This window comes from Falco cherrug, chromosome 5 (genome assembly GCF_023634085.1).
Source record: "Falco cherrug isolate bFalChe1 chromosome 5, bFalChe1.pri, whole genome shotgun sequence".
Taxonomy (NCBI): domain Eukaryota; kingdom Metazoa; phylum Chordata; class Aves; order Falconiformes; family Falconidae; genus Falco; species Falco cherrug.
The window spans coordinates 76,741,880-76,767,451 of NC_073701.1; the positions used below are offsets into that span (position 1 = coordinate 76,741,880).

Genomic DNA, 25,572 nt, shown 5'->3' on the forward strand with positions numbered 1-25,572 from the left:
AAATCCTTCAGTGAGACTGGCTGCTCAGAAAGGCTGCGGAAATGCCATCCTGACAGATGGATTGCTCAGCTGGATGAGGCTCTGAGCAACCTCATCTAACCTTGACATTAACCTTGGTTCAAGCAGGAGGCAGACTAGTAGTGATCTCTTTCAACTTAAATTTGGCTATTATTTCTTTGATGCAAATACAAATACAGATTAACCACATTTACTTACCCGATTTCCCTTTGAAAGTATTCATTTATAAAAACTAGTTTCTTGACAGAAACTTCCAACTTTGAAATACTATGATCTTTTTTACTTAACGTTGACATTTACCTCAACAGAAATCAGCATTTCAATTATTATATGGAGATAACAAATGAGATACAGCACACAACATATGGCACAAAAGCGCAAGGCAATCATCCATCCTTACTGACTGTACTGGCAATTGCTACTTATCACTCTCCTAGGGTTATCGCAGGAAAACAGTCTAGACTGTTTTTCTCCATCTGCAGATGGAGACCCTTTCATATACATGGTCACACTGTCGCTTCTGTAGGCTCTGGAGAGGCTACGATTCCTTTTCTGCCACACAATTCTATACGAACCTACCACAACACTGAACTGTTGGCATCGCTACCATATACTGTGGATCCGTGTCTAATCACACAATTGGAAATAGCTACATTTTCACCGTGTGACAGCTGTGTACTCAATCTGGTGACTGAAAATGGATGCACGCCTAGGGAAAGCTGTCTGGGAGAGGACTGGAAGAACAATTCACTTGGACTGCATCAGCCTCCCTGAATTCCTCTTATGAAACCCCAGCCGAAAAAGGAAAAGCTATAGGCCAGAATTATTATTTTGACAGTTGAGATCTGGCTCTTGCCCAGAGTTTCTCCGCCCCAGCTGAAATGAAGAGCTGTGAATGAGAAGATTGTAACCGTTTCAAAAATAGGCTTAGTTTTAAGAATGCTGTTCCACAGGTAAGTGGGAGCGTGGAAAGAAGAGGGAAAAGCTTTTTGAGATATGCATACCAACTGACAAGTCTGTTCTCCCATGGACATCTTCCTAGGCCAGGCAATGGGAAGAAAATCAAAGGACATTTTGCATGGTTACTGCATGGTGAGAAAGGCCAGTTATACACAACACCGACATGCATGGGATGCTTGAAAAAGAAACAGGTTTCTATTATTTGCTGTACTCCAGTCTTGGAATCGCGCACATGCTGAGTTGTTGCTTTGGAAAGTCAGTTTCTTTTGAAAATTATTTTCTTTTGAATGCTTCGGGCTGTCCACCCACCACCTTCAAAAAGGGTGTACAGTGATTAATACAGCATTTTCCACTGGATCTGCCTACTGAAAAATATGTGCATACTGACTTCAACAACTTCTTTTCTCTCAAGCAGATTTCTGATTTTCCATTTTTCCTAAAAATACTGCTTCTGTGCAGACTGAGGCTTGTCATCACACCTTTGGTATGTGCCACTCACACATACTAACATGATGATACTCATGATCCCATGGAGACACAATCATTTTTCCCCCCGCTTAAACACAGGAAGAGTGGTTAAGGACAGTTACCTCTCCACCCCACATTACAGGACATCACGCAAAGTAGTAAACTGGGGGCTGAACTACAAGCACTTACATGTAGGTTTAATTTTGACATCGTAAGTTACTATATTCTGCTCATTCTTCATTCTGTCCCTCCAAGTTCTCTCACAAGCACAGAAATCTCATAATAAAAACCACCGCTGTAAGCTCGCTTATCTTGTAGCAGCATCTCCCTAATTTTTAAAGCTGTTTGCCTGACCACTTTCACTTTCACCCCAGCAGTATTCTCTTTCATCGTTTGTATTCTCTTTGGGTAGGTAAAACCACCAAATACAATTTTTGCCTTCTTTGACCTCCTGCTGATCTACAGCTATGATCTACTTGCTAGTTCTTATTATAAAAAGAAGCTATTTCAGGAATCACAACTCACCACAAAAGCCACCTCAGATAAGTGTTGAAAAAATAGTCTTGTTAATGTCCTAGCTCATGACACAGTCATCTCCCTGCAGCTCAAACAAGGCTGTACATAATGAACAACAAAACTCAGATGATGAGACTCATCATTTCAGGTGTTTTTCCGGTTTCCAATCCAAAGAGCATAAACAAGGAAAAGCAGTGGAATTACGGTGCTTGCAGTCATATCCAGGAGCAATACAACGGGATGCCCTCTGCCAGTACTAACTCCCTTATCTTGCCAGGATTTCTTGGCAACAGCAGTGGAGTGCTGTGTTCCATCATTTTTGAGATTTAGGAAATCCTAAAGCATGCAGTGCCTATTCAGTTTCTGCTCCACAGAAAGCAGCCCTCTCAATACTGCAAACGTGGAAATTCAGCCTGATAAAATTAAACGATCAAGGCTGGTTTCAAGCCTGTCAAAGGCACTGTTGGCTCCAAATCTGTTCCCTTTTTTGAGTGAAAATGAGAGATGCACCTCCCTGTTGGCTGAACTAAAATAGGGTTTAGCACAGCAGGGGAAATTAGAATTTTCTAGAATTTAATAAATGTGGAGAGACATTCCCAGCGTCTAGCCTTCCATAACAAAAACTGAGTATCCCACTTAAATAGGCCACACTGCTAAAAGAAAAAGAAAGGGCACTGTGCAACACTCAGAGGAAGGTCACCAAAGCTGGGGGAAAAAACCTGAAGTTACACTTTGTTGCATTCTTTGCTGAGCACAGACCAAGCAAACAAGTCTATATTGCACTCCGGAAGAGCCACTGGCATCTCACTTCTTTCATTAGGCTCACAGCACACCACACACACACTGATTACAAGCCTCCAAAGATCTGTATCATCCTCTTTTCTCCCCTGCCTTCTTTTTTTTTCTTCTTTTTCTTAAAGACTCTGAGACTCAGATCACCTGCGCACAGGACTGGTGCTTGCCTGAGGATATTCACCCTCATCCTTTAAGTCTGATTCAAAGTTAAGGGGCACAAGAACTGGGCCCTGCCAGATCATCAAAAACTAGAACATTTAGCTCGCAGGCTGCTGGCTTGCAACGCTACTAATTCACTGACCTAACACCAAAAGAAACAGAACTGTAAGGTCATTATCACCGAGTTATTTCTCCCTCTTTTGCTATTTGGGTAGAGTCCTTACGTGATTCTATTCATGTATGCTTCCAGCACAAGTAATCCTCATCAGAATGGCTACTCCCATACAAATAAACCAGGATTTCTTTCCTGGAAGCTGCATCAAAACCACGGAGGATGAAGCCAAAGCCATATTAACAGAGCCCAGGCGAGGAGCACACTCCACACAGACACGACACGCGTGCCTGTTTACTAGTACGCAGAGTGTTCTGGACTACTTGTGAGCCAGCCCTTTTAGCAGAGTTTGGCAGCCATGTTGTGAAACTTAAACAATGCCCACTGAGATGAAGAACCTGACCACAACTCTGAACCAGCAGGTCTTCTGTCAGCAAGAGCTACACAGATGGAAGAGTGAAGAGCACACCTGGATAAGTCTCTGTGAGAGTACTGGTCAGAAATCTCCAATCTGAAGCTTGTGGGTACACACGGATCTGTAAGATGTATTTGCACACAATTCCATCCAAATGAGGTCAAAATATTTTGAACCCTCTTTCAGTGCAGGTTCAGAGAAATAACTTGGTGATTCAGTTGTGTGCAAGGGTTTTAAAAGCACAACATCTCATCTTTGCTTTGATACTACCTTACTAGACTCTGCATTCACATTAATACATATCATTCGTATTAGGCACACATTTTTGCAATATGTGAATCAACATTCAGTAGAGAAAAGGAGGAGAGGAAGCTCATCCAAGGTCAAAATCATAATCACAATGAAGGACAGCATCTGCAGTACTGTAACGTGGCTCCCAATGCAAAGCCCCATGGCACCCTGCCTACCCATTCACAAACACGGTATTTCTGACAGGTGGAGACAATCAGAACAATTGCTTACCTAACCTGGACACAGCCTCAGACTTAGGTCACATAATGACATACAGCTACCCCATAACTGACAAACTTTTTCAAAACAAAAAAAATTTAGAAAAGGAGGACATTAGAAATACCATATGCAACCAATACAGAGTCAGCTGGTAGGACACTACGTCACGTGTGCCCACTGTCACACTGGGTGAAGTATGGAAGGACAGAAACTCGCGAAGAAGAAAGTCATGGCAATACTGCTGGAGCATTGGTTTCGCATAGCACTGCTTCCAAAAACGTCCTTAATGACTTTGAACTTGTACAAGCAAAGCAACACAACAAAGAAGTCTCCTTGCTCTCCTTTAAGAGTCTGGGACAACATGGCTAACAGGGTATCTGAGCTTTATTTTGGCTGAAAATAAACAACAGCTCCTGCTCTAGCAGACAGTCCTTTTGAAAACACAAGTAACAGTAAAGGTTATGGAATAAAGCCATTATTAAATATATAATTTATATAAAAATAGATACTATAAATATAAAATATAAAGTAAAATTACATACAAACCAAGAGCAAGATAACCCAGAAATGCATTTTCTGAACCACATCTAGGTACCACAAGGATTCCAGACTTGACAAAGCCAGTGGGACTACAAGGGCATTAAGACACTTTGGTACTTCACCGTTCTTGGCTGTGTTAGGGATTGGAGAGAATCAAATCATAATTTTTGAAGACAGCCTAAATAAGTTAATTGGGAGTTTGCAGTTCCACACCAGGAATGCTTCCCTGGCCATTAATCTCTCTTAGAAGTCCTCTGCAGAAAAAGCTGCTCAGGTCTTCAAGTCAATCCCTACCTCAGAGCTGTTTTCCATCTGATACAGGATCAGCACTCACAGCGCTTTGACCTGTTTTCTCAACCACACAGGATGAAAGCAGATCCCGAGGGGGTTTGAAACAACAAATTTTTGGAGTGAGCTTCAGAGACCGAACCCCACTTTTTACATGACTATACAATGACAACAACTGAATTCAACAATTGTATATCAGTGCTGTAAGATTATAAAATTTCTACTGCATTTTTAAGGGCAAAACCCCAAAGGTCTGTGGCAGAAGACATAATTCCAGTATTTCTGCTTCAAATGCTTTACTATCTTTAAAGCTTACATAACAAAAAAGCAAAAGTATAGATTTTGCATTAAGATACTGAAATTTCATAAATAATTGTGAATCTGATCTTATGATACTTTATGATACCCCTAGCGGGAGAAATGCTTTAGGCTTTTTTTTTCCCCTTGAGTCTGAGAAAGGACTCACATGAAGAAAGCACTTATGTAACATGGAAAAAATGTAAATTGTAAGGGGCTGAACAATCCTGTGTATTGTAAGACAATATTCCCGAGGTGTGATATTGCTGTGAAGTACCCCACTTTCTTTAAACACAATCCTAGATAGACTTCAGCCTTTTTTATGTGGCTTTAGCTACAAGACCCTATAAAATTAGCAGGGGATAGGTACAACTGTAAAGAAAGATAACTCTAGGGTATTCAATATCATAAGAAGGTATCAAAGTTCAACTGAGGTTTACCAAGTATCAAGCGAAAGGAACAAAAAGCCTCTATAATAATTTTGTAGTTAGTTAAGAGAAGAATCATTCAAAGAATTAAGGATCAAAACTGTGGAATATTTTCTCTGCTTTGTTTTCAATGCAATAGAAAAATTCTACATTTTGCTCCAAAATGGAAAAGTAAATTTGGAAATGGATGTTCTTTTCTGTGTACCAAGTAAAAGCTAGTATTAAACTCCAGAGAAAATATACTTGCGGTTTTACTTATGGGTTAGTTACTTCCAACACATGGCTTGTTGAGCTTATAATATCTGTAGGATTTTATGTTCCTTTCAGTCCTCCTCCTCTCCCTCTGAGCTCTGCAATTCTTCTCATCACCCACGCCTGCAAACTGTGTCTAGTATTTGAGTCTTCTCCTCCTCCTCACACACTTACTCTTTTCAGACATGTATTTGTAAAATATAAAGATTTGAATAAGTTTTCACTTTCAAAATAGACAAAGATATTTCTAAATGTATTTCCAAAACTATCTTTAATGAGAAGATGCATATAGCTTATTTGTCCTCAAATACATACTACAAACCAAACAGTTGAATGATTAAGTTTTTACTTTTTCTATTCTTTAAAGATTTTTTTAAAAATCTGTAATTTCAGTTTTACTGTGTTAAAACGGATTCTGCAGAATGTTACTACATATTTTACTAATAAACTAAATTATTTTCAAAGTTTAGAACGTAAAGCTGTGATTTGCAAGCCTAATTTGATGAACGTTTTTTCTGCACTTGGCAAGAATTTTAAATTATTTCACTATCTGCTACTTTATGCAAGAAAAAGGAATGGAAACACAGAAAACAGTCGCATAGATTCTAAGATGGGAGGGAAACATGCAGTTGTACTACTGCAGTTAGATTTTTTTCATTTAAAATACATATGTATTTCCCTCCAAATGTGAATGTTTTTAACTAAAAGTTTAAAATGCATCAAATGAAAACTAGAAATGCCCTACAAAATAATTCCTTTTGATTACAAATGCTTGAGAAACTGAAATAAAGGGGGAAAATCATCAGCAGCTATCTGATATGACATAATTTATGATAATGTATTTGTGTGAAAATGTCAGAACCATCCTTGCCAGGTTTCCTCACTAAATAAACAACTGGTTTTAGGAGATTTATTCTTGTAAAATACACATTGTATTGTTCTTACCATACATGCTGTACTCCAGATATCAGCAGGTGTACTGTAACCTGCTCCTATTAAAACCTCTATGGATCTATATTGTCTTGTCTGGATGTCTTCTGTGAAGTGTTTATGCTAAAATAGAAAGAACCACATTAATGCAAAAAAAAAATTAATTAAAAGGCCTATTCTAAATAGTGAAGGCTAAACAGCTAAAATGATGTAGTTATACTTACCACCCAGCAGGCATTCCCCAGGTCAGCAATTTTAACTCTAATTTTATCTGCATTTCTTGGGTCCAGTGGATTTACCAGTAAGTCAGCAGCACGAGTTTTTGCTAACACAAGCAAAATGCAGAACAGTTAGTATTTTGAGCACCCTATTCAATATCTCTAAGCAGTTTTGCCTTGACATTTCATCCAGTTCTGTAATACATTAAAGGCATCAAAATAGTTTGCTGAATGTTACAAGAAATTAGAACAACATAAATAGGGTTTCTTACCTTGATGTATAAATATCCTTACACATTTCAAGTGCAAATTTTTGCATTCTTTAACTGCCGAATTACTATTATTAGAATATCCAGAGGATCTTGTAAGCAAAAACAGCACATGTATTTCCAATAACAGACAGAAAATGTTAAAACTCAGACTCCCAAGAAATCCACATGAAAGATAAGTTATTGGAACAGTTCGGTTGAGAAAATAAATCCTACACTTCCACTTTTGGCTAAGGTAAATAATTTATCTTTTTTAAAAAAAAATCTGTCCCAAAGGGAAGACAACTCACAAAACCACGGCTAATTTGGGAGACTAGGGGACTGTCACTGATTTCACAAATAATTCAGCATTGAACCAAAGTTCTCTGAAGGTCCTACTTGCATTGAGCATGATTCAGATTAAAAGGGCAGAACTAATTAATCCTGCAATCTTTAGAGGCTCTCGGGACACTGATGACCCTAACATATGACAGTGAAAGACTGCCACTTTTATTTGTTTTGACATACCACCTGCTAGCTCCTAAACTGCACTGGAAAGAAAGAAGATTGACTTGAACATGGAAGATAAAACCAGGTATCACAGATCATATAGCAGTAGAGGATTGATTTCAGTTTCCTTGCCCTAAAGCTAAAAAGACTAAATTGGAAACTGGTGAATGACTTACTAGATCCAAAAGGCGCCTGGGACTCCAGTGGGATACAATGATCTGTTAAACTGAAGTAAGAATTGGAAGAGGAAAATACACCAGGCATGGGACAAGGAGAAAAAATACAGGATGTCTAATGGTGAGTTCAGAGTGACTAAAATCAGATGAGGATCTTCAGCTGCTGGGACAGCAAGCCTGAATGGACCATCAGGGCACTGAAATATGGGCCAACCAGAAAAGAAAGTGGCAGGATCCACCAGGGAGAGAAGGAAAGATAAGACAAGACTGAACAGCAGAAGACAGAAGGAACAGTGACCTCAACAAAACAGTCCTCTAAAAAAGCTGGAACAGAGTCCAAGACTCCAGCTTAAAAAAAGCACCAACTCAGGGCGTAAAAGTAAAATACACTGAGACAGTAAGGTTGCAATCCAGCATTTAGAAGACAGGAATATTAACGTCTTCCCTTATGAGTGTGCTGCACCGTACAGTTGAATTTTTTTAGAAACACCGTCACATGCATTATTCAAGAAATAACAGGACCTTTCTCAATTCAGTAGCCCTGGCAAAAAGGTAATAAAAAAGAAAGATAGTGCTAGATAAATCCTTCCCACACATTTGTTGAAGGTGAAGGACTGAAGTAAATAATGCGGTATGAAGAGGGAAAAAGGCCTCATCAGCAAGACATGCGAATATGACGTTAGGAAACAGCTTTCTTCAACCTTCTTGTAACAGAGGGACCCCTCACACAGTAATAGGCAAGTGCCTACACATCTGCTTTTCTCAGGAACTCATGCAGTTTATGTCCCATATTTTCCGAGACATGAATATGAGACCTTCAATTTTGAATTTGACAAACATGCATCAATCACAAGTGAAAGTGCAGTCAAAAGGAGCATACTTCTCGTAAGTACTCTCAAAAAAAAACATCCAAAGGAGCTCATTCTGAGCACAAAATTAGTGAGCATTTCTGATTTTCATTTTTGTGTGTCCTAGTTCCGTAAAATAGAAGTATCGCCTCCTCTTCTCACAGTCTCAGCACAACAGTATACTTAGTAAACATTCAAACACTGAAATGAGGAGAAGAGTCATGAGCAAATTAATAGATCTGTCTTAGGGGCATTTGGTCACACGGTGAAAACTTGAAAAAGATAAAAACTTAATAGCTGTTCATCCACTGAACACAAATTGGTCCGTGCACTGACTGAGGCAAGTATCCTGAAAAAATCAAGTGAGACCATGTTACTTAATAATGTATAACAATGCCTAGACAGAGAGGAACAAATAAAAGTCTACTTCTATACAAGAAAAGGGCACTAAAGTTATAGTGAAAAAGTAGCACCTTTTAAAAATACTGAGTAGCCTGCAACTCTTGTATCTTTCTTCTTTCTAAATACCTTAATCTGTTTTATTACTCTTTAACCCAACATCATCAGTGGTGCCATTAATAATGTTTAGCTTTTCCTCCTTCTGCAGAAGAAGTGAGCTATGGATGCATTTACTATCTTTCTTCTTTCTTTGTACAAAAGGTCTGTAAATTGCTCCTGGTGAGATAATATCAAGGAGGAATAAAGCAGGTTTGTTTCTCCAGCTATGGAGATAAGCTGCTCCCATGATGACAAAACCAGCTTTACTCTCTGGAGGCATGAGGATTTTACACACCACCCCAGGAAACCAGCAGCAGAGGCTTTCTGCCTATATACTGTCAGCAGCACAAAGGAAGAGGCTATAAAGCATCTAGCAACCTCCTGTACATGGTTTCAGGGACTACAAAGTATAAGGAGATGGACTGGAAGACTTATTTGTCTGGATCTTGACATTTTCCAGAAATACAGCTCTACTCAGTTGTATTTTACTTCACATTTCTTGCCTACCTGCAGATTCCGTTACCTGTCAGACTCTAATAAACTGTGTGAATTGTTCTTCTAAAGTCTTAAACCAACAAATACACTTGACCGTACTTTTCAACACATCACTATTTAAATTCAGTAATTCCATCTGGGACAATGCTGATGGCAGGCTTAGTGATCTTCTCCCTAAGCCATCTCTTTTTTTTTTTCTATCCACTTACACATTTAGTCTCTCAGTATTTTCTTCATTGAAGCTGAAACCCATATATTTATCATTTAGCCACAGGCACTATAAATAAAACCTATGTGTAATACACTGAAGCTATTTAATTTAATGGCAAAAATCCAGCTCTTTGCAATGAAACAAAGATTTCACCTTCCATGTCTTCAAGAAACAGGATTTACAGGCAAAAGGTCTGGATCTGAGCAGCTCTGGTGGCCAGAATTTAAATGTCCAAAACCATGCCGAATATAGAAAAACCATAACGAATTGAGGGTTGGCAACATGCCTTGTAGAGACAAAGACTTCATCTTGCTAAGTTTTAGTAAAAGGCTAAGACAGGAACAGTTTCAAACAGAAAAGAACCATTAATGAATGACTACACAGCATATCACAGAATTTTTTAATATGACTGAGAAAAGATAAAACAAGAAGTAACAAATAGAAGCTGCGGCTAGACAAATCCAAACTTGCTATAGTTCTTCTGAAACAATTCTGAGTAGAGACCAGTGGAACACACTTCAGCCACACTAGATTTTTTATCATTTCATTTGTCCAAATAAAGATCAGGTATCTTTTTAGAAAATATGTTTTAAGCCAAAAACAAAGGTTACTGGGCTTAATAGATGGTGTATTTCTGGCTTGTTATAAAAGGAAGTCAGATTACATGATCTCATGATCACCTTCTCCCCTTAAACTATGGGAATAATGCCTACTTGCAACTATAAACTTTCTTTCCTCTTTCCTGTGTAGACTTATCTGTCAATGTGAATATTTCATCTACAGTAACTTGCTTAATACCCTTAAAAACAAGTTCAGTGCGTGTGCACGTTCAAAATCACAGTTCTGTGTTCCTCTTAAAATTTAAGATGGAAATTCGTTTGACTTTAACAAGAATGCTTTCGCATTGTGTTTCAAGCTGCATCAATCAAACTCCCAAGTTTGAATGCAAGAAAAATATCCAATTCACTTAAAGTAAACTTAGCTAAGCTATTGCCTTTAATTATACAATCACATTTTTTTCTTAACTACTGGCTTTTTCTATTGCACTTAGTGGCTGCCTTTTTTTTTTTTTAATGTAATACATGCTACTAGACAAAAGTCTTCCATCGACTCAAATCAAAAGTGTTCTTTCCCCCCTGTATTTATAAAAGCCATTCAAAACTAATACATTTGCTTTTCCTTGAAACCTGGTCCTAGGAGGTCAAAATTCACCAGAACGCTTTTGGACCAAACTAACTTACGCACCTCTTCTCCATTTCTAGATATCTGCTCTGCCTTTTTGCCAAAAGTCTTTACAGATGAAATACCAAGTTTAAAATAATCATAACTGAGATTTTGCATTTGTACAATGTATGATTCAATGAGCAAAATATTCAGTGTAGACATAACCAAGAACATGAAGTCAGCCAGCAATGCAAAAAGGCTTCCCAGTAGCGGGCTGCAGCTGTAACCCAGCCCTAGCTATGGTTAATCTGACCCCATGATCCAGCTCCCTCCCCAAGTCTGGGGAGTGCCTAGGAAAGAGAGCATCTGGGAGCAGGCTGCACAGATTCCTCTGCCTGCAGAGGCTGGCACACAGGCACCATCTTTTCAGTGGGCACTCTTCAGACTCAAGCACGAAGCAGGCCCAGACATGAGTAGGTTTGACACACACCCAGAAACTCAAAATGTTTAAAACACTTCACCTGTAGGTACAGAAAAATCACCATCACTGAGAAGTGCTAGACCTAGCATTCAAAGTCAGGGAAATGGTGTGGTAAAGAGTTCTTGGTGGTTACTGAAAGGTCCTTCTGTGTTACTGAAAGAAGTGTGTGACAGCTGACCCATAAGGCTTGGTATTGATTTTTCATCAAAAATCCCCAAACAAATAAAAAGTAAAATCTGCATATATGTGTCACTGACCACAGGTAAAACACATATGTAAGGTTTAACTACTCATTCTACAAAAGATATCACCTACAGCTCCAAGAGACTTCAAGCATGGTGTACTGCACTTAAAGAGGAATACTCACTTTTTGGCAAATCCCCAGTGCTTGAAGCTGAAACTGTTCTGCTCCTGTCGTGAGATGGGCTGCTCTCCTCTCTTTCGGTTACAGTTGATCCTTCAGAAACAGCAGAACCACAAGCTACAGATTCTAGAGCCCCAGAGAACACTGAGGCTGAAAATTCAGAGAACTGTGACTCGGGAATTTTATGACGTCCATTTGGCAATTCACCATTAAACTGTTCATAGGAGCTGCTATAAGAGTAATCACTTTTTGCATTTGGCTCATCAAGATTATACTCCTCTGGGTTTGGATACTCCTCTTCTTCCTCATCTTCATCTTCAATCTGTTGTTCCAATAGGAATGGGCCGTTCACAATATGGCCATTTGTTTTGGGGGATTCTATCCACTTAGGGTCTGTAGGGTCAGTGTTGACAAGTTCCTGCTCAACATCATCATCTTTTTCAGTGTTTTCTTTCTCTGTGTCTTCTTTCTCATCCTGATCTTCTGCTTCACCTGGAAAATTTCAACGATCAACACATTAGATTATACATCAATATACCATTTTTAAATTAGGCATTCATAATTCTTAAATCTTTAGTTGACTAGTTGACTCCTGACATATCACACAAGGAAAGACTGATTTGAAATACTGCAATATGCAAAGCATTTAAAACCTAAATTAAAGGCGAAAGAAAGAATAAGGCTGTGGGAAAAAACTAAATAATGGGAAGTGGTTCAGAAGGGAACAATTCAGCAGAGAAGAATGTTATGAAGGGAAGGTATATGATGTCCTGAAAGCAAGCTTTACAAATCTGTAATTCAATCTGTGTCGAACAGGGAGTCATCATAGAAGCAGGAAAATACGCAGTAAGAGCAGAACAAAACTAAACAAACCAAACAACAGTCTCAGTAGTTACGTTTTAATCAGAATCAGAGAGAGTTGACAAGAAAACCCAGGGAAGCCAGAATAGAACTGGCCCACAACAATTCTGCTCCAAATCACAAAGGCTAAATAAGAATTTTAAGAAGACATTTAAAAAAAATTTAGTGACAAACCTGCCATTATTATTACCTGATAGATCATTACAACAAACATTTAACAAGAAAAGACGAAAGCAATGATGACTCTAAGTACATTAATGTTACAGAATACAACTTCATCGTTTTTCTTCTATCTCACCAAGATACTTGGCTATGCCACTTAATGTGGTATGACAACTGACTGTTCTGCTGAACTTTCTGTGCTCTTTTGTGGGATTTGATAGCTAGATCGCTATCCATGTTTTTCTTCACTTCTATAGTAGGATTGGCTTTTCTTTCCCTTTCTAGACTTTGTAGTTACCATTTTACCTACAGGAGGAAATGAAACTTAATGATCTAGGACAGTATGGAGATTTTGTTCATTGCACCAGATGTAATGCTGCAATTACTTTCCCCTCTGAAACAGTAAATTCAGGGTCAATAAAAGCAGGTAATACTAACCATCATCGTTACCAGGTTCTTCATCTACTACCTCTTCTATATCAGCTGTTTTTAGTTTCACCTCTGGGTGGTACTCATCTTCTTGTTCATTTGATGGCACAGCTGAGGTTACATTTTCTTCTATTTTTTTCCTTTCAGCTTCTCGCTCTAGTTCTTCTATTTCCTGCAGGCGTTTTTCTAACAGCTCAGCTTGTCTCTTCTGTTTTTTCTTCAGTTTTTTCTTTTTGTTTTTGGATATTTTTCCAATCTGAAATATTAATACAAGCAAAAGAAAACAAAGGGGAAAAAACCACCTCATTCTCAAGGCATCTTACACCGAATTCACCTGCAGTATGATTACGTTTTACTTGAAAATACTGGATGGCAATTAATATAGTAAATACATTGCTTTTTCCATTTTACATCAAATCAAGAATGACGTAGGGTTAAATGAGGCAAATAAAGTTACCAAAATTGTACATAGTTATACATGCTTTTACATGGTTGTTTATTAGATACAAGAGCAAAATACATCGAAGATGTCACAGTAAAATTCCTATAATCTCAACTAGGCAAAATAATATTGAACTTCAATCTAGACTAACAGGTGATCCTGTATGTAGAAGACAGTCTGCTATCATATCTAGTTGTTTACACATTAATTCTATACATGATTTTTCTCTGTATAATGCAGGTAATGACTAGCAAAAGTATGCTGAGAAAAATATATGACAAAACTAAAGGGACTGAAAACAGTAAAGAATTTAAATAAACCCTGTGTTTATTTCCTTGTGAAAGGAGAGCATTTTTATTATTCACTTCTGGCCCAGAACATACGATTCACAAACAACAGATGGCCATTATGAAAAGTTTCACATTTTATATAACGTAAGGATCGAAACACTCAGGTGCAATAACAAGAAAAAAAAAAATCAACACATCTGAGCTAGGACCGAAACACTTTCTCATATTTTAACTGAGATCTGACTGCTGTTTTTACTATTTGATAAATGACATCCATCCAGTTTTAATTCATTGTTTAGGTATCACAGTAAGTAATCCTCAATTCAAAAATAAAGTACTAGGAACAAAGGGAAATACTATTTTCTCAAAGATCTATCTGTAAATCCTGTTCTCTTCAACAGAAGCTATAGGCCAGTCAAAACAAGACAGTTAATTTGACAGTCCTATTATATTTCATCTGCGTCGTACGCCCATTGAAATGATATAGATTCTGTACACACAGAAAGCAGGTTTGACCTCAGATATTTCTAAACAGCTGTATTATCAGTGGCTATTTGCTTTATGTATACAGCAAAAAGATCTTTAAAAACTCATTAAAAAGCCCTGTCTTTTAAGGCCTTGAAGATTAAGGCCTTGAAGTTCTTAAGCTATTGCAATGCATGATACTTACTGCATGCACCCATTTTTGTCAGGATTTGAAAAGAATGGATTATTCCTCGAGAGATGAAAACGGCAATGCTTAACTTCCTTTGTCATAGCTATAGAACAGTACATCTATGAGAGCTCCCATCAGAGCAATACTGTGCCTAAACTTTGTAAGGCCGAGACATTAGAAGAAAAGCATTCTTTGAAAGATAAAGGTTTATTCAAAGGAAGCTTTTAAAAATGGTAGAGGCTACCAACAGTCTAATAGGTACTAACACCTACAGAACCACAGAAAATAAGATAGTTAATTTGAATTACATAACAATACTTACAGGCTTTTGTTGTGGAGCTGTACTCACTAAAAAAGAAAAATAAAATGTTAAAGATATATTTTTACAAAAACAACTCTATAAAAGCAGAAAGCAGTAATCATGTAAAAATATTCTTAACTAAATATAAGGCTGTGATTTTTTGGTTTTTAAGCCAGATTTTTTGCTCTTTATAAGCACCTGCTGCCTGAAATCGTCTGATGCCTCCATCCGAGCATCTGGAATCAGATGGAGCTAGCACCAATTTCTAGTCACTCTGTTGTGACTGAGGGAGAGTTAATGAGTCAGAAAGGAATGTCTGAATCAGTAAAGAGTGGACAGAAAACATTAAATGACTGCAGAGTTGTCACAGATTAAACGTATGTAGCCAGCTGACTGGGCAGGTATAGATAGATTTTAAATAGTTCAGGAAGTATCAAAGACGACTACTGTGTTGCACTCAACAGAAAAGTCAAATATTCACATTTCCTTCATTCTGAAACAAAGTAGTTTGATTGCTAGGACTGGAGGCATGAAGAGGTGCCTATGTCAAAAACACACCACCACAGAAAAAGCACCTCCAGCATGGAACTCCTCCTAAGAATCTCTCAGAAGGGTACCATCAATGACTAGGTCTGATAAGAATACAAAACTAACTGTGAAAATGCACACAACAGTAATACAAGCCACATGACACACAACACCACCCCCAAACAATCAAAACCAATAGAAACAACCAAATACAGGAGACAGAGGCAAAGTGGAAGCGAGGAAGAGGAACTGAATGGGGGAAGAAAACCTCTCACAAACCTCTTCAAACACACATGCATATGGCAATTAACAAATGCAAAATAAAAAATTTAGACAGATGAGCCTTCACAGTTCTTTTATACGTTCAGTTCCTGCTGCTAAGTTCAGTGAAAAAAATGCTTCTATGTCACTGAAAGGGCAAATTTTTCAAAAAGATTCTTAAACTTGAGTACCGTCATTGCTTTAAAAAGGAAAATTATGCAGAACCTGTTCTTGAAATGCTGTAAAGAAAACACATCTTCAACTCCTGTGTAGAAAGCCAAAGATTCACTTACAATTTGCTAAGAACAAAGTGTGATAAGAACTCCAGCAATATATTCCTTAAAATAATATTTATTTTAATGTCAGGAAGCAATATAAAGGTTGCACGAACAAAATCAAGTTACCTCCCACACAAATAACATACACTCTTTAGCTATGTATTTAAACTCAATACAATATATTAAGGATTTATATGATTTTGCATCTTAACATATATAATACTGTGAAATATTTATGAATTTTGACCACAGTATTTGTTCCTGATATAGCAAGTATTTTTATTAGACCTCAGAGATTTTAATCTGTGATAAGATTTCTGACAATATTACAAAGGTATTTAAACCTTATTTCTCCACTGCTTGTAGCTTATGTGTTTGATTGGCAAATAAATAGCAACTGTGGTACTAAAGATGACTAGAAAAGCCACACGTCCTCCTTGTTTGTCTTTACTGACTGCTGTGAAGTTCTTTACCTTGGCTTCTCCTAGCAAAACATAATGTACATTTCGTCTTTAAACTCTTGGCAAGTTTATTATAAAAGATTTCACATACAGTGCTAGGGAAAAGGGCTTATCACAAATTCAGTTAGGTACAATAAATTCCATTTTCAAGGGTGAAAACCTAAGGACTCTAAGACTTTTCATTGTGTTCTGAGAATAAGTCATAACTGACAAGAAGGCACATAATTTCACAAGGATGCTGATGAACTTGTAGCGGGACTAGACACATAATTTAGATAAGATTATTAATTACTGTAAATATTAGAGATGCAAGGCTTCAATGCGGCTATAACCCAGCCATTAAAGCTTGTAGGGTGGGAAGAGAGTAAGTTTACGCCAATAAATCTTTCTCTGTATCTGGGGATCCCGAAAACTTGAACGCGTAAAACCAAGAAAAAAGCATTTTCCTGATGGTTCCCAGAGCATGAGTAAGAATTAACTAGACATGTATTTTTCACATGCAAATATTTAAAATGTTAATGTTCATTAAACAAAATATTGTTCATGTTAATATACTGAAGGAACTTTACTACATGCATTTAAATATACTATCATACCTGCTGAACCAGAGGGGGGAGGAGCACCAGCTTTCTGCCACTCAGTTGCTTCAGCAGCCATTCTACGAACATAGGCATCATCCACACACATCAAAATGTTTTCTGGCTTTATATCTGTATGAATGATCTTGCACTTGCTGTGTAGATAATCTAGACCTTGAAGTACCTAATTACAGAAGGAATTTTTTTAAAATTTATTTTAATTATCCAGTCCAAGCTGAATGTATTTATTATTAGTACCGAGATGTTCAACCAATTGCCTGCAGTCCATATGTGGCCTGACAGGATAATTTATTTAGCTCATAAACCCAGCTATTGAGACTTTCATGAGTAAGACACTGGCTAGATTAATTGTCTTGATGACAGCAACCTGCTGTCAGACTTTCATTTCTCAAGTTTCATTTCAGCTCTTCAGCTGATCTGCACATGTGTAAAAAAAACTGATGTAACTTCGTTTAAAAAAGGAATTTGGTTGCTTAGTCAGAAAGGCTGATTGTCACTGGTACTGGGTCCGGTCTTGTTCAACTTGTTCATCAGTGACCTGGATGAAGGGACTGAGTGCACCCTCAGCAAGTTTCCTGGTGATACAGAACTGGGAGGAGTGGCTGATACACCTGAAGGCTGAGTTGCCATTCAGCGAGACCTGGACAGGCCAGAGAGGAACCTAAGGAAGTTCCACAAAGGCAAGAGCAAGGTCCTGCACCTGGGGAGGAATAACCCCATGCACCAGTACAGGCTGGGGCTGACCTGCTGGGAGGCAGCTCTGTGGAGAAGGACCTGGGAGCCCCGGTGGGCAGCAAGTTGCCCATGAGCCAGCAGTGTGCCCTGGTGGCCAAGGAGGCCAATGGGTCCTGGGGGGCATCAGGAGGAGCGTGGCCAGCAGGGCGAGGGAGGGGATCCTGCCCCTCTGCTCTGCCCTGGTGAGGCTGCACCTGGAGTGCTGTGTCCAGTGCTGGGCATCCCAGTTACAGGGAGACAGGGAGCTACTGGGGAGGGGCCAGCACAGGGCTGTGAAGAAGATGAGGGCACTGGAGCACCTCCATTCTAAGGGAAGGCTGAGAGAGCTGGGACTGTGTACCCTGAAGAAGAGCAGACTGAGAGGGGATCTTATTCATGCATACAAGTATCTCAAGGTTGAGTGTCGAGAGGACGGGGCCAGGCTCTTTTCAGTGGTGCCCAGCGACAGGACAAGGGGCAATGGGCACAAACTGCAGCGCAGGGAGTTCCACCTGCATAGGAGGAAGAACTTCTTCAGTTTGAGGGTGACAGAGCACTGGAACAGACTGCCCAGAGAGGCTGTGGAGTCTCCTTCTCTGGAGATATCCAAACCCACCTGGACACGATTCTGTATGACCTGCTTTAGCAGGGCGGTGGACTAGATGATCTCCAGACATCCCCTGCAACCCTGACCATTCTGTGATTCTGTGACTGTTTTTTTGAAAAATAACACTGCAAATAGTACACACTATACCTGAAGTCTGGTTTGTGAATAACCGTCTTACAACTGATTATTAAAAAAAAAAAAAAAGACAAAAAGGGAATTGTGTTGTTGAGATGAAATGCTAACTGTAGCTTTCCTTAGAATGCCAACAGTAATTCAGCTTTTAATGTGATTCCACATAAGGATTTGTCCACCTGGATTTGTCACATGTATTTTTCCACTAGCCTTTCATACTTTCTGCAGGCTAACTTCTGCTAGCTCATGTCAAACGTGCATATCTAAAGACTTGAAAATGCATTCTAGGATATAAATTAAAACATGTTTTTTTACACAATGAAAAAAATTCTCAAACCTAAATGGAACACAAATACTTGTAAAATCACAGAAATTACTGTATTTTAGGTAAGACCTAGGGAAGCCAATCATTACAATTATTCAGTATAGAATAATGTAACAGTGTAAACTAAGCTATTGCTATGTTAATCCACAGAAATACTGTAAAAAAAATATCAGCAAGAATGATAAAAAAAAGCAGTAATCTAGCTGATCCCACTTAAAAGACTTCTATTTTTAGAGAACATTCTACAGCATGAAACAGACCTCCAGACTCATGAGCTCCAGGTACGAAAACATTCTGCCACTCTAGGTATATTTATTATAAATAAACTAGCAAGCTCTTTGCTCTCAGGATCCTTTAAGACATAACTAGCTAGGGTGAACTTTAGAAGCAAAATGTGTTGGTTCAAAATACCAGTAACAGAGCACAACGACATTAGTCCACCATCCAGTCCTGAGCTAGTACCAGAACTGGTACATCCATTCAGCACACAAGGTAGCTCAAGAGAAGAGCAGTACCATACATATATTTACACTCAGGCTAACGTATCCTAGAAATGCGTGGCACTGCTTTCTCCAGCTCTAGAGATAGACTAGAACAGCAATCATTCTGAAAAGCTTTCTTTATAAGCCTATATAAAACCTGTATGTTCACTCCAGCTGGACTCAGTGTCAGTTCCAACGGTGCACCTAGAAACTGCTGCGTCCTTGATAATTTGGATTTTTTTCCTACAGATCCAAAATATGCTTGACTACTTGGCAAAGCAACTGAAAGAACATACAGTATGTCTCAAAGTAAGAAATGTTAAATAAAGATTGGAGGGTAGGTAGTGGTTAAGTGACTTCAAATTTTAAGAGGCATTAACAGCAACAGCAACATAAAGATGGATTATAATAGTCTCTTCCTCGACCCACTACACTACACACCATCTTACAAATTATCACTGACTATCTGTAATTCTGAGGCCAAGAAAAAAAAGATTCCAGAGTACACTGAAAGCCATAAACATTCAGAAGAAAAAATATCTGTTCCACTGTGATATGCAGAAGTGGAATTTATGTGAACCTAGATCCGATATCTCCCACTTTAAAAATATAGTCTTTCTCCTTTTAAATAACAATGTTAGGGTAACAGCTTACAGCTTTGTCTTTAATTTGGCTGAAGAGTCTTTTTTTTTTTTTTTTTTTTTTTTTTTTTAGAATCCAAACCAGCTCCATGATTTACCATAAAGGACCATTCTGCTAGAAATTTAAAATTAGAAAGAATGTTCTCAGCTGTCTTAAAATGTGGACCAGACTGCCTAATGCTAAAAACTGGAAGTACATTATACCATTAAACCGGTAAGGAAACGTATACTACATGGGCATGCTTTGTACCATGCCCTGAGATGATGGGAGAACAGGGAAAACACTCCTAAGTTTTTATTTACTTGTCCACTGAAAAAGGGGAAAAAAATTAAACGGGTAATGTACTGTGAGTCTGAAAAATCATGACAGTCTGTTACTACAATCAAAAATGTAAATTAGAAGGCTGTATTTTTTCCCTTGTGAAGGTCACATGGTTACTTTCACAAAGAAACTAATTATTAGCAGTTTCTAATTAATATTCGCTTCTTTTCTTTTTATTCAACGAGCCACATCATATTACCTCATTAAACAGATTATTTACTGTATTGTAGATCAAAGCAAAAGTGAGAATTTTCATTGATCAAATACACAATGTTTGCTTCAGCGTTAGTTTCGATCCTCTCAAAAGAGACTGAGACTGTATGTTTTACAACCCAAAGTAAGGATTCCAGAACGAAATAAATGGGCACTTCCAACCACATCCACCGCAAAGAAGGAACTGTAGCAACTAACCCTTTTTTAAATTCTACAAGGTCTTCTCTTGCATGACAGTTCATAGAAATCTAACCCAGGGGAAAAAAAAACCTGCTTGAAACCAAAATAAAAATTCTTATTAAGAAACTTAACTATCAGCTGCATTTAAAAAAAACCAAAAACATTTTGTCCCAATGTTCAAAAGTACTCAAAAATCGAAAAAAGTATTTTCCAAGTCATAGCATAAAAATTCCTTTTCAATTGTAGCATGGAATTATAGTACTTTTTGAAATAAAATTGTCTGCTGTACAGTAACAGCAGTGCGATAATTATTTATGAAACTTGAATATGAAAAGTTTTTAGTACACGTGTAGCACAAGCCTTGCTTGAGTAGAAGAAAGAATAAGGATCTACATCATCTTTAACGAGATGAACAACCTCGAAGTCGTACCAGTTTATGATAGTCTCACTAGTCCAAACAGTTCACTTCAACCTCACAGAAATTAAACCTTTTTAATCTTTCAGGACTAACCTACTCCTCTTTTTTCAGGTATCAAGTGTTTGAATTACTTGGAATTCTTACCTTTGCTGACATCCAAAGCGTAGTGTAGGTTGGAAGACTGTGCGACTTAAAGCCTCCCCGTCTAAGTCATAATAGCCTCAAAACTGTATCTAATGTCAAAGCAGCCTGCTCAGAGGCCACACTGCAGACAACCTGTTCCAGTGCCTGACCACCCTCACAACAAAGAATTTCTTCCTAATACATAACTAGAATTTCTGTTTCTAAATTGTGTACATTGCTTCTTGTCCTATCTCCACGTATCGACGAGAGAAATCCAGCTGCCATTACTCTACCTGTGCTGAAGAGATTAAAAGTTTCCCCTTTTATTAGCCTTTTATTAGTTCTTCCCTGCCAGGTTACAGGAGCCTGTTGGCAAAGATGCTGTGAAGCTGGGCTCAGAAGTTCTCACCTTCCTTCCAAAAAGGGGTTGTTTTCAGCCTGGACCCATTCAGAGGTCTGGTTTACAAGCAGTGTAATTGAGGTAACAGTACACTGCCATAGGGAGCTCCTAAACCCGACTTTGCTGCTTAACCCAGTGTATCAAGAAATTTAATTGTAATTTCTCAAGTTTTGGCCAAAAAACAGTGCAACCAAAGCAAAAACATTCCAAACAAAAAAAATGACATTTACTGAAAACGGTGGATATTTGTATGTACATATAATACAAATACACACATTCCCATTTCTTAGCAGGCAGCTCAGTTTGGCTGGAGCACTGCATTACTACAGCTCCTTATTTCTGAGACACCTAGTTGTACAGAACTTAACGGACCTAAAATTGCAACTATATACTAACAACTGCATCAATCAGGTTATTTAGCTAATTCTCATTGAAGAGGTGATAGGTTGATATTCACCAGTTGACATACAATAATAATTACAAAGAAACTAACCAATTAACAGATCGCTTATGAATAAAACAGAAGTAAAGTTGATGAAAGGCAATACAAATTGCCTCTAAGTGCCAAAATACTTGGTTTGTAGGTATTAACTGTGAATAGATTAATAGTATATACAAAACCACGGAGATATAGCTAAGAGTTTTCCTTGCTGAGACACTATTTCTCCTTAAGATCACCTCTCAGCAATTTGATTTTCACAGTATATCAAAAGAACATATTTAGAAAGAACAAATCCCAGTGAAATATTCTGAACTGTTTCATCTTGTTAACTCTCTGATTTTACAAAAACTTAAATACAGACAGACAACAATTTTTCAAAGAACAGTTTTTCCTTTAGAACCTCTTTTTCAGAGTCAGATACAATTTTTGTTCGGTTTTATAATGATAATATATTATTTCCCACTGTTTTGATGTTTTATCCAGATCTTATTAAGAAGCATGATGTGTCAACCAAAACTGCAACCGAATATGAAAATCCTTAGATCTAACTTTTTAATTTCTAAAGCAGCTCAGGAAACTCTCTGATCAGTGAGAAAACTTGATTAAAAAACCAAACCAAACACACCACCACCACCACCCCAAAACCAAACCCCAGCATGCAGAAATACAGGATATCCAGAAAGATGCTCTTGCAACCCCACACCCCTCCTTGGCATTACCAATAATACTATCCTTATCCTAGGTATTTATTAGTAAAAGTGCAGAAATACCATAATTCTAACCTTCAAACAGTCAACAACGGTAGAAAAACCCAATTAAAACATTAACAGGTCTTACCTGTCGAATTATACTCTTTACACAACGGATGGGAAGGCCTTGATAATTGGACTTGATTATCCATTTTAGGAGATGATGTCCAAGCACTTCAAAGACCATGCAGACATCTGGGATTTAATTAAGGATAACTTCCAAATAAACTTGTTGATGAGATCAACACAAATGTTTGTGTACTGGCTAAAGCAATCATCACACTGTTTAGAGGGAAAACAGTTCCCCCTAAAATGAGCAGAACATGGTATATGCTTTGGTACTACAGTTCAATCATATATAAACATATCAAGGAACAGTGCCCGAATGCAGAACAAATTAAAATAAAAAAATTTAATTATGCAATTCTTGTCAGCTATTTCTACACGTTAACAGTAGCATTAGGGTGAACAATGAAACAGGTAACTGTAAAAATAACATTCATTTTTGTTGTCTTTGAAATAGCTGAAAGTACTGATTTGGCCTATTATCTCTAGTTTCTAATAAATTTTAAATTATATGAATAGAAGGTTTTAACAACAAAAGTCTGCAGCAACAGTGTTTTCGAAAATGAACTGTGCTAAACATCTTTTTGATTAGGCTCAATTGAGAATACTTGACAACAAAGACTAAAGTAGTAAGAGAATGGCTCCCTTACCACCTACAGTTTTAACTGCAGAGAATAAAGGCAATCACCAAAAAAGTCAGGAACAAAGAATATAAAGAACTCAGAAACAATATGCAAAATACACAATGCCAAAAAATCTAATTTGACCCAGCATCTATTATTGGCCGCCAACAGAGGCCAATAGTAGATGACAAGGGAAGAGCATTAGGAAAAAACAAGATGTAGGAACTTCCAGTGATTTGTGGTTCAAAGGCTTCCCCTTTTATATAGAGAGAGATTCTACAGTTAATATACCTGGGTAGGTTATTTTTCTATTGCAAAAAATACTCAGATATTCAAGCTAATTTAAGTTTAAAGATCCACAACATTACAGCAAGAAATCATACTACTTGTCTGAGGATTAACTCAGCATAGTCATGAGCTTGGAATGACCTTAACGTCGCTAGAATCAGAAAGAATGTTCAAAATCTTAATTATATGACACTGCAACGTTGCAAAGAATAATGTAATACAAATAACAGAAAATTAACTTATTGAGAGATACTGCAGGAAAATCTCAATGGATGAGATTAGACTGTATCTCAGAGACCGTTCATAAGGAACTACACTGTTAGGGGAGAAATCTTACCCAGCTTCTCTAAGTTTTATTAACTAGAGTTTTAGCAGTGATCTTAAGAGTCCATGACTTAACTTGTGTCAAAAGGAGACTTACTTTGTCTATCGGTCTATCATTTACATTCTTCTCAAGTACCTACCTATATGCATAAACTGAAGTTTTAAAGTCTGCATCCCCTATGTTGGAGTTAGATCAAAACTAGAGGGTCTCAAGGCTGTTCAAAGCACAACATAAAGAACTGTAACATTTTGATTGCTGCTACCCGTTCCTCTCACTTCATGTTCTTTAACTCCTGCATTAGAGGAAACAGTGAATAGTCATTTCCCAATCATACCAACCAAGTCTACTCACAATATTATAAAACTGTTCCATTCAGAAGAGGAAACAGTCTTGGTTACTTTAGCACACAAGCATCCAATGAACAGAAGTCACTAGTAAAGCACACAGCCATCAAAAAGGATGAGCAGAGCACGTTAGCTCTGTAGGGCTTATTAACTTAGCCCATGCGCTGAAGTTGCACTGCTACAGGAACGCTACAGCAACACAGATTTCAGAAAGGCAAGACACTGCAGCATTCAGAAACGAAATTTAGGACACCCGCCCACAGTCCTTCAGACCACTGCTGCCGCAGACTCTCCAGTGCACATTCCCGCCATTCCTTGCACTTGGAGAAGTGCTAAGGGTTGCCAGTAACCAGAAGAGAAAGATGTGTAGGAAAGTGAACAGCGGAGAGGCAAGGGGAGGACACAGAGAAGGAACAGGCAAGGAGGAAGGCAGAGGCACACAGAGACAGAGGGCCACAAGAAAGAAGGGATGTTTACCTGAAAAAAAAAGATTGCAACGTTTTGCTGGGAGGACTCAGACAAACTCAAGACATGTTCAGTACTGGGGAGTCAACTGGGATGGGAAGAAGACATACAGGAGGCTCAATGTTTAGAGTAGGTATGCAAAAATGTGACTGCTGTCCGATCTACTGTCCTGACTTGAAAAACATTAACTGTAAGCCAGACTGCGCACAACAAAGAGTTTGGGAAAAGCTGTGAGTTAACTATTAGGAAAGCAGCCTTGCAAGCCCCAGGATCTTCCTACAGCACCAACATCCTGATAGATGAGTGTGTCCAAAAAGTCCTCCTGCAAAAATAAACCTGAAGCCCACTCAGCAGACTAATTAAGCTACATGAAATAAGGCTCTGGTACCATCATAGAACACTACTGGACGTACCTCAGTTGCTACTCTATTAGCAGCATTTCAGCTCTATGGTATTTAATTAGTGCTGTATATTCTTTGGAGATAAATTATTACAATTATTATAATGTCTGATTCTGTCAGGAATGTTCCCATCTTCATTTAACT

At 38.1% G+C, this 25,572-nt stretch overlaps 1 protein-coding gene across 5 annotated transcripts in view; it reads right to left on the reverse strand.

The window, feature by feature from the left end:
* SRPK2 (SRSF protein kinase 2) overlaps positions 1–25,572 on the reverse strand; it is a 147,698-nt gene that overhangs the window by 12,747 nt on the left and 109,379 nt on the right. For all 5 annotated transcript variants that reach the window (XM_055710948.1, XM_055710949.1, XM_055710946.1 and 2 more), the window contains 7 exons: positions 23,005–23,111; positions 17,166–17,331; positions 15,063–15,088; positions 13,363–13,609; positions 11,905–12,393; positions 6,913–7,013; positions 6,704–6,811 (listed from right to left, as the gene is read on the reverse strand). In XM_055710948.1, the coding sequence (XP_055566923.1) occupies positions 6,704–6,811; positions 6,913–7,013; positions 11,905–12,393; positions 13,363–13,609; positions 15,063–15,088; positions 17,166–17,331; positions 23,005–23,111 (1,244 nt within the window). The remainder of the gene's footprint in view (positions 1–6,703; positions 6,812–6,912; positions 7,014–11,904; positions 12,394–13,362; positions 13,610–15,062; positions 15,089–17,165; positions 17,332–23,004; positions 23,112–25,572) is intronic.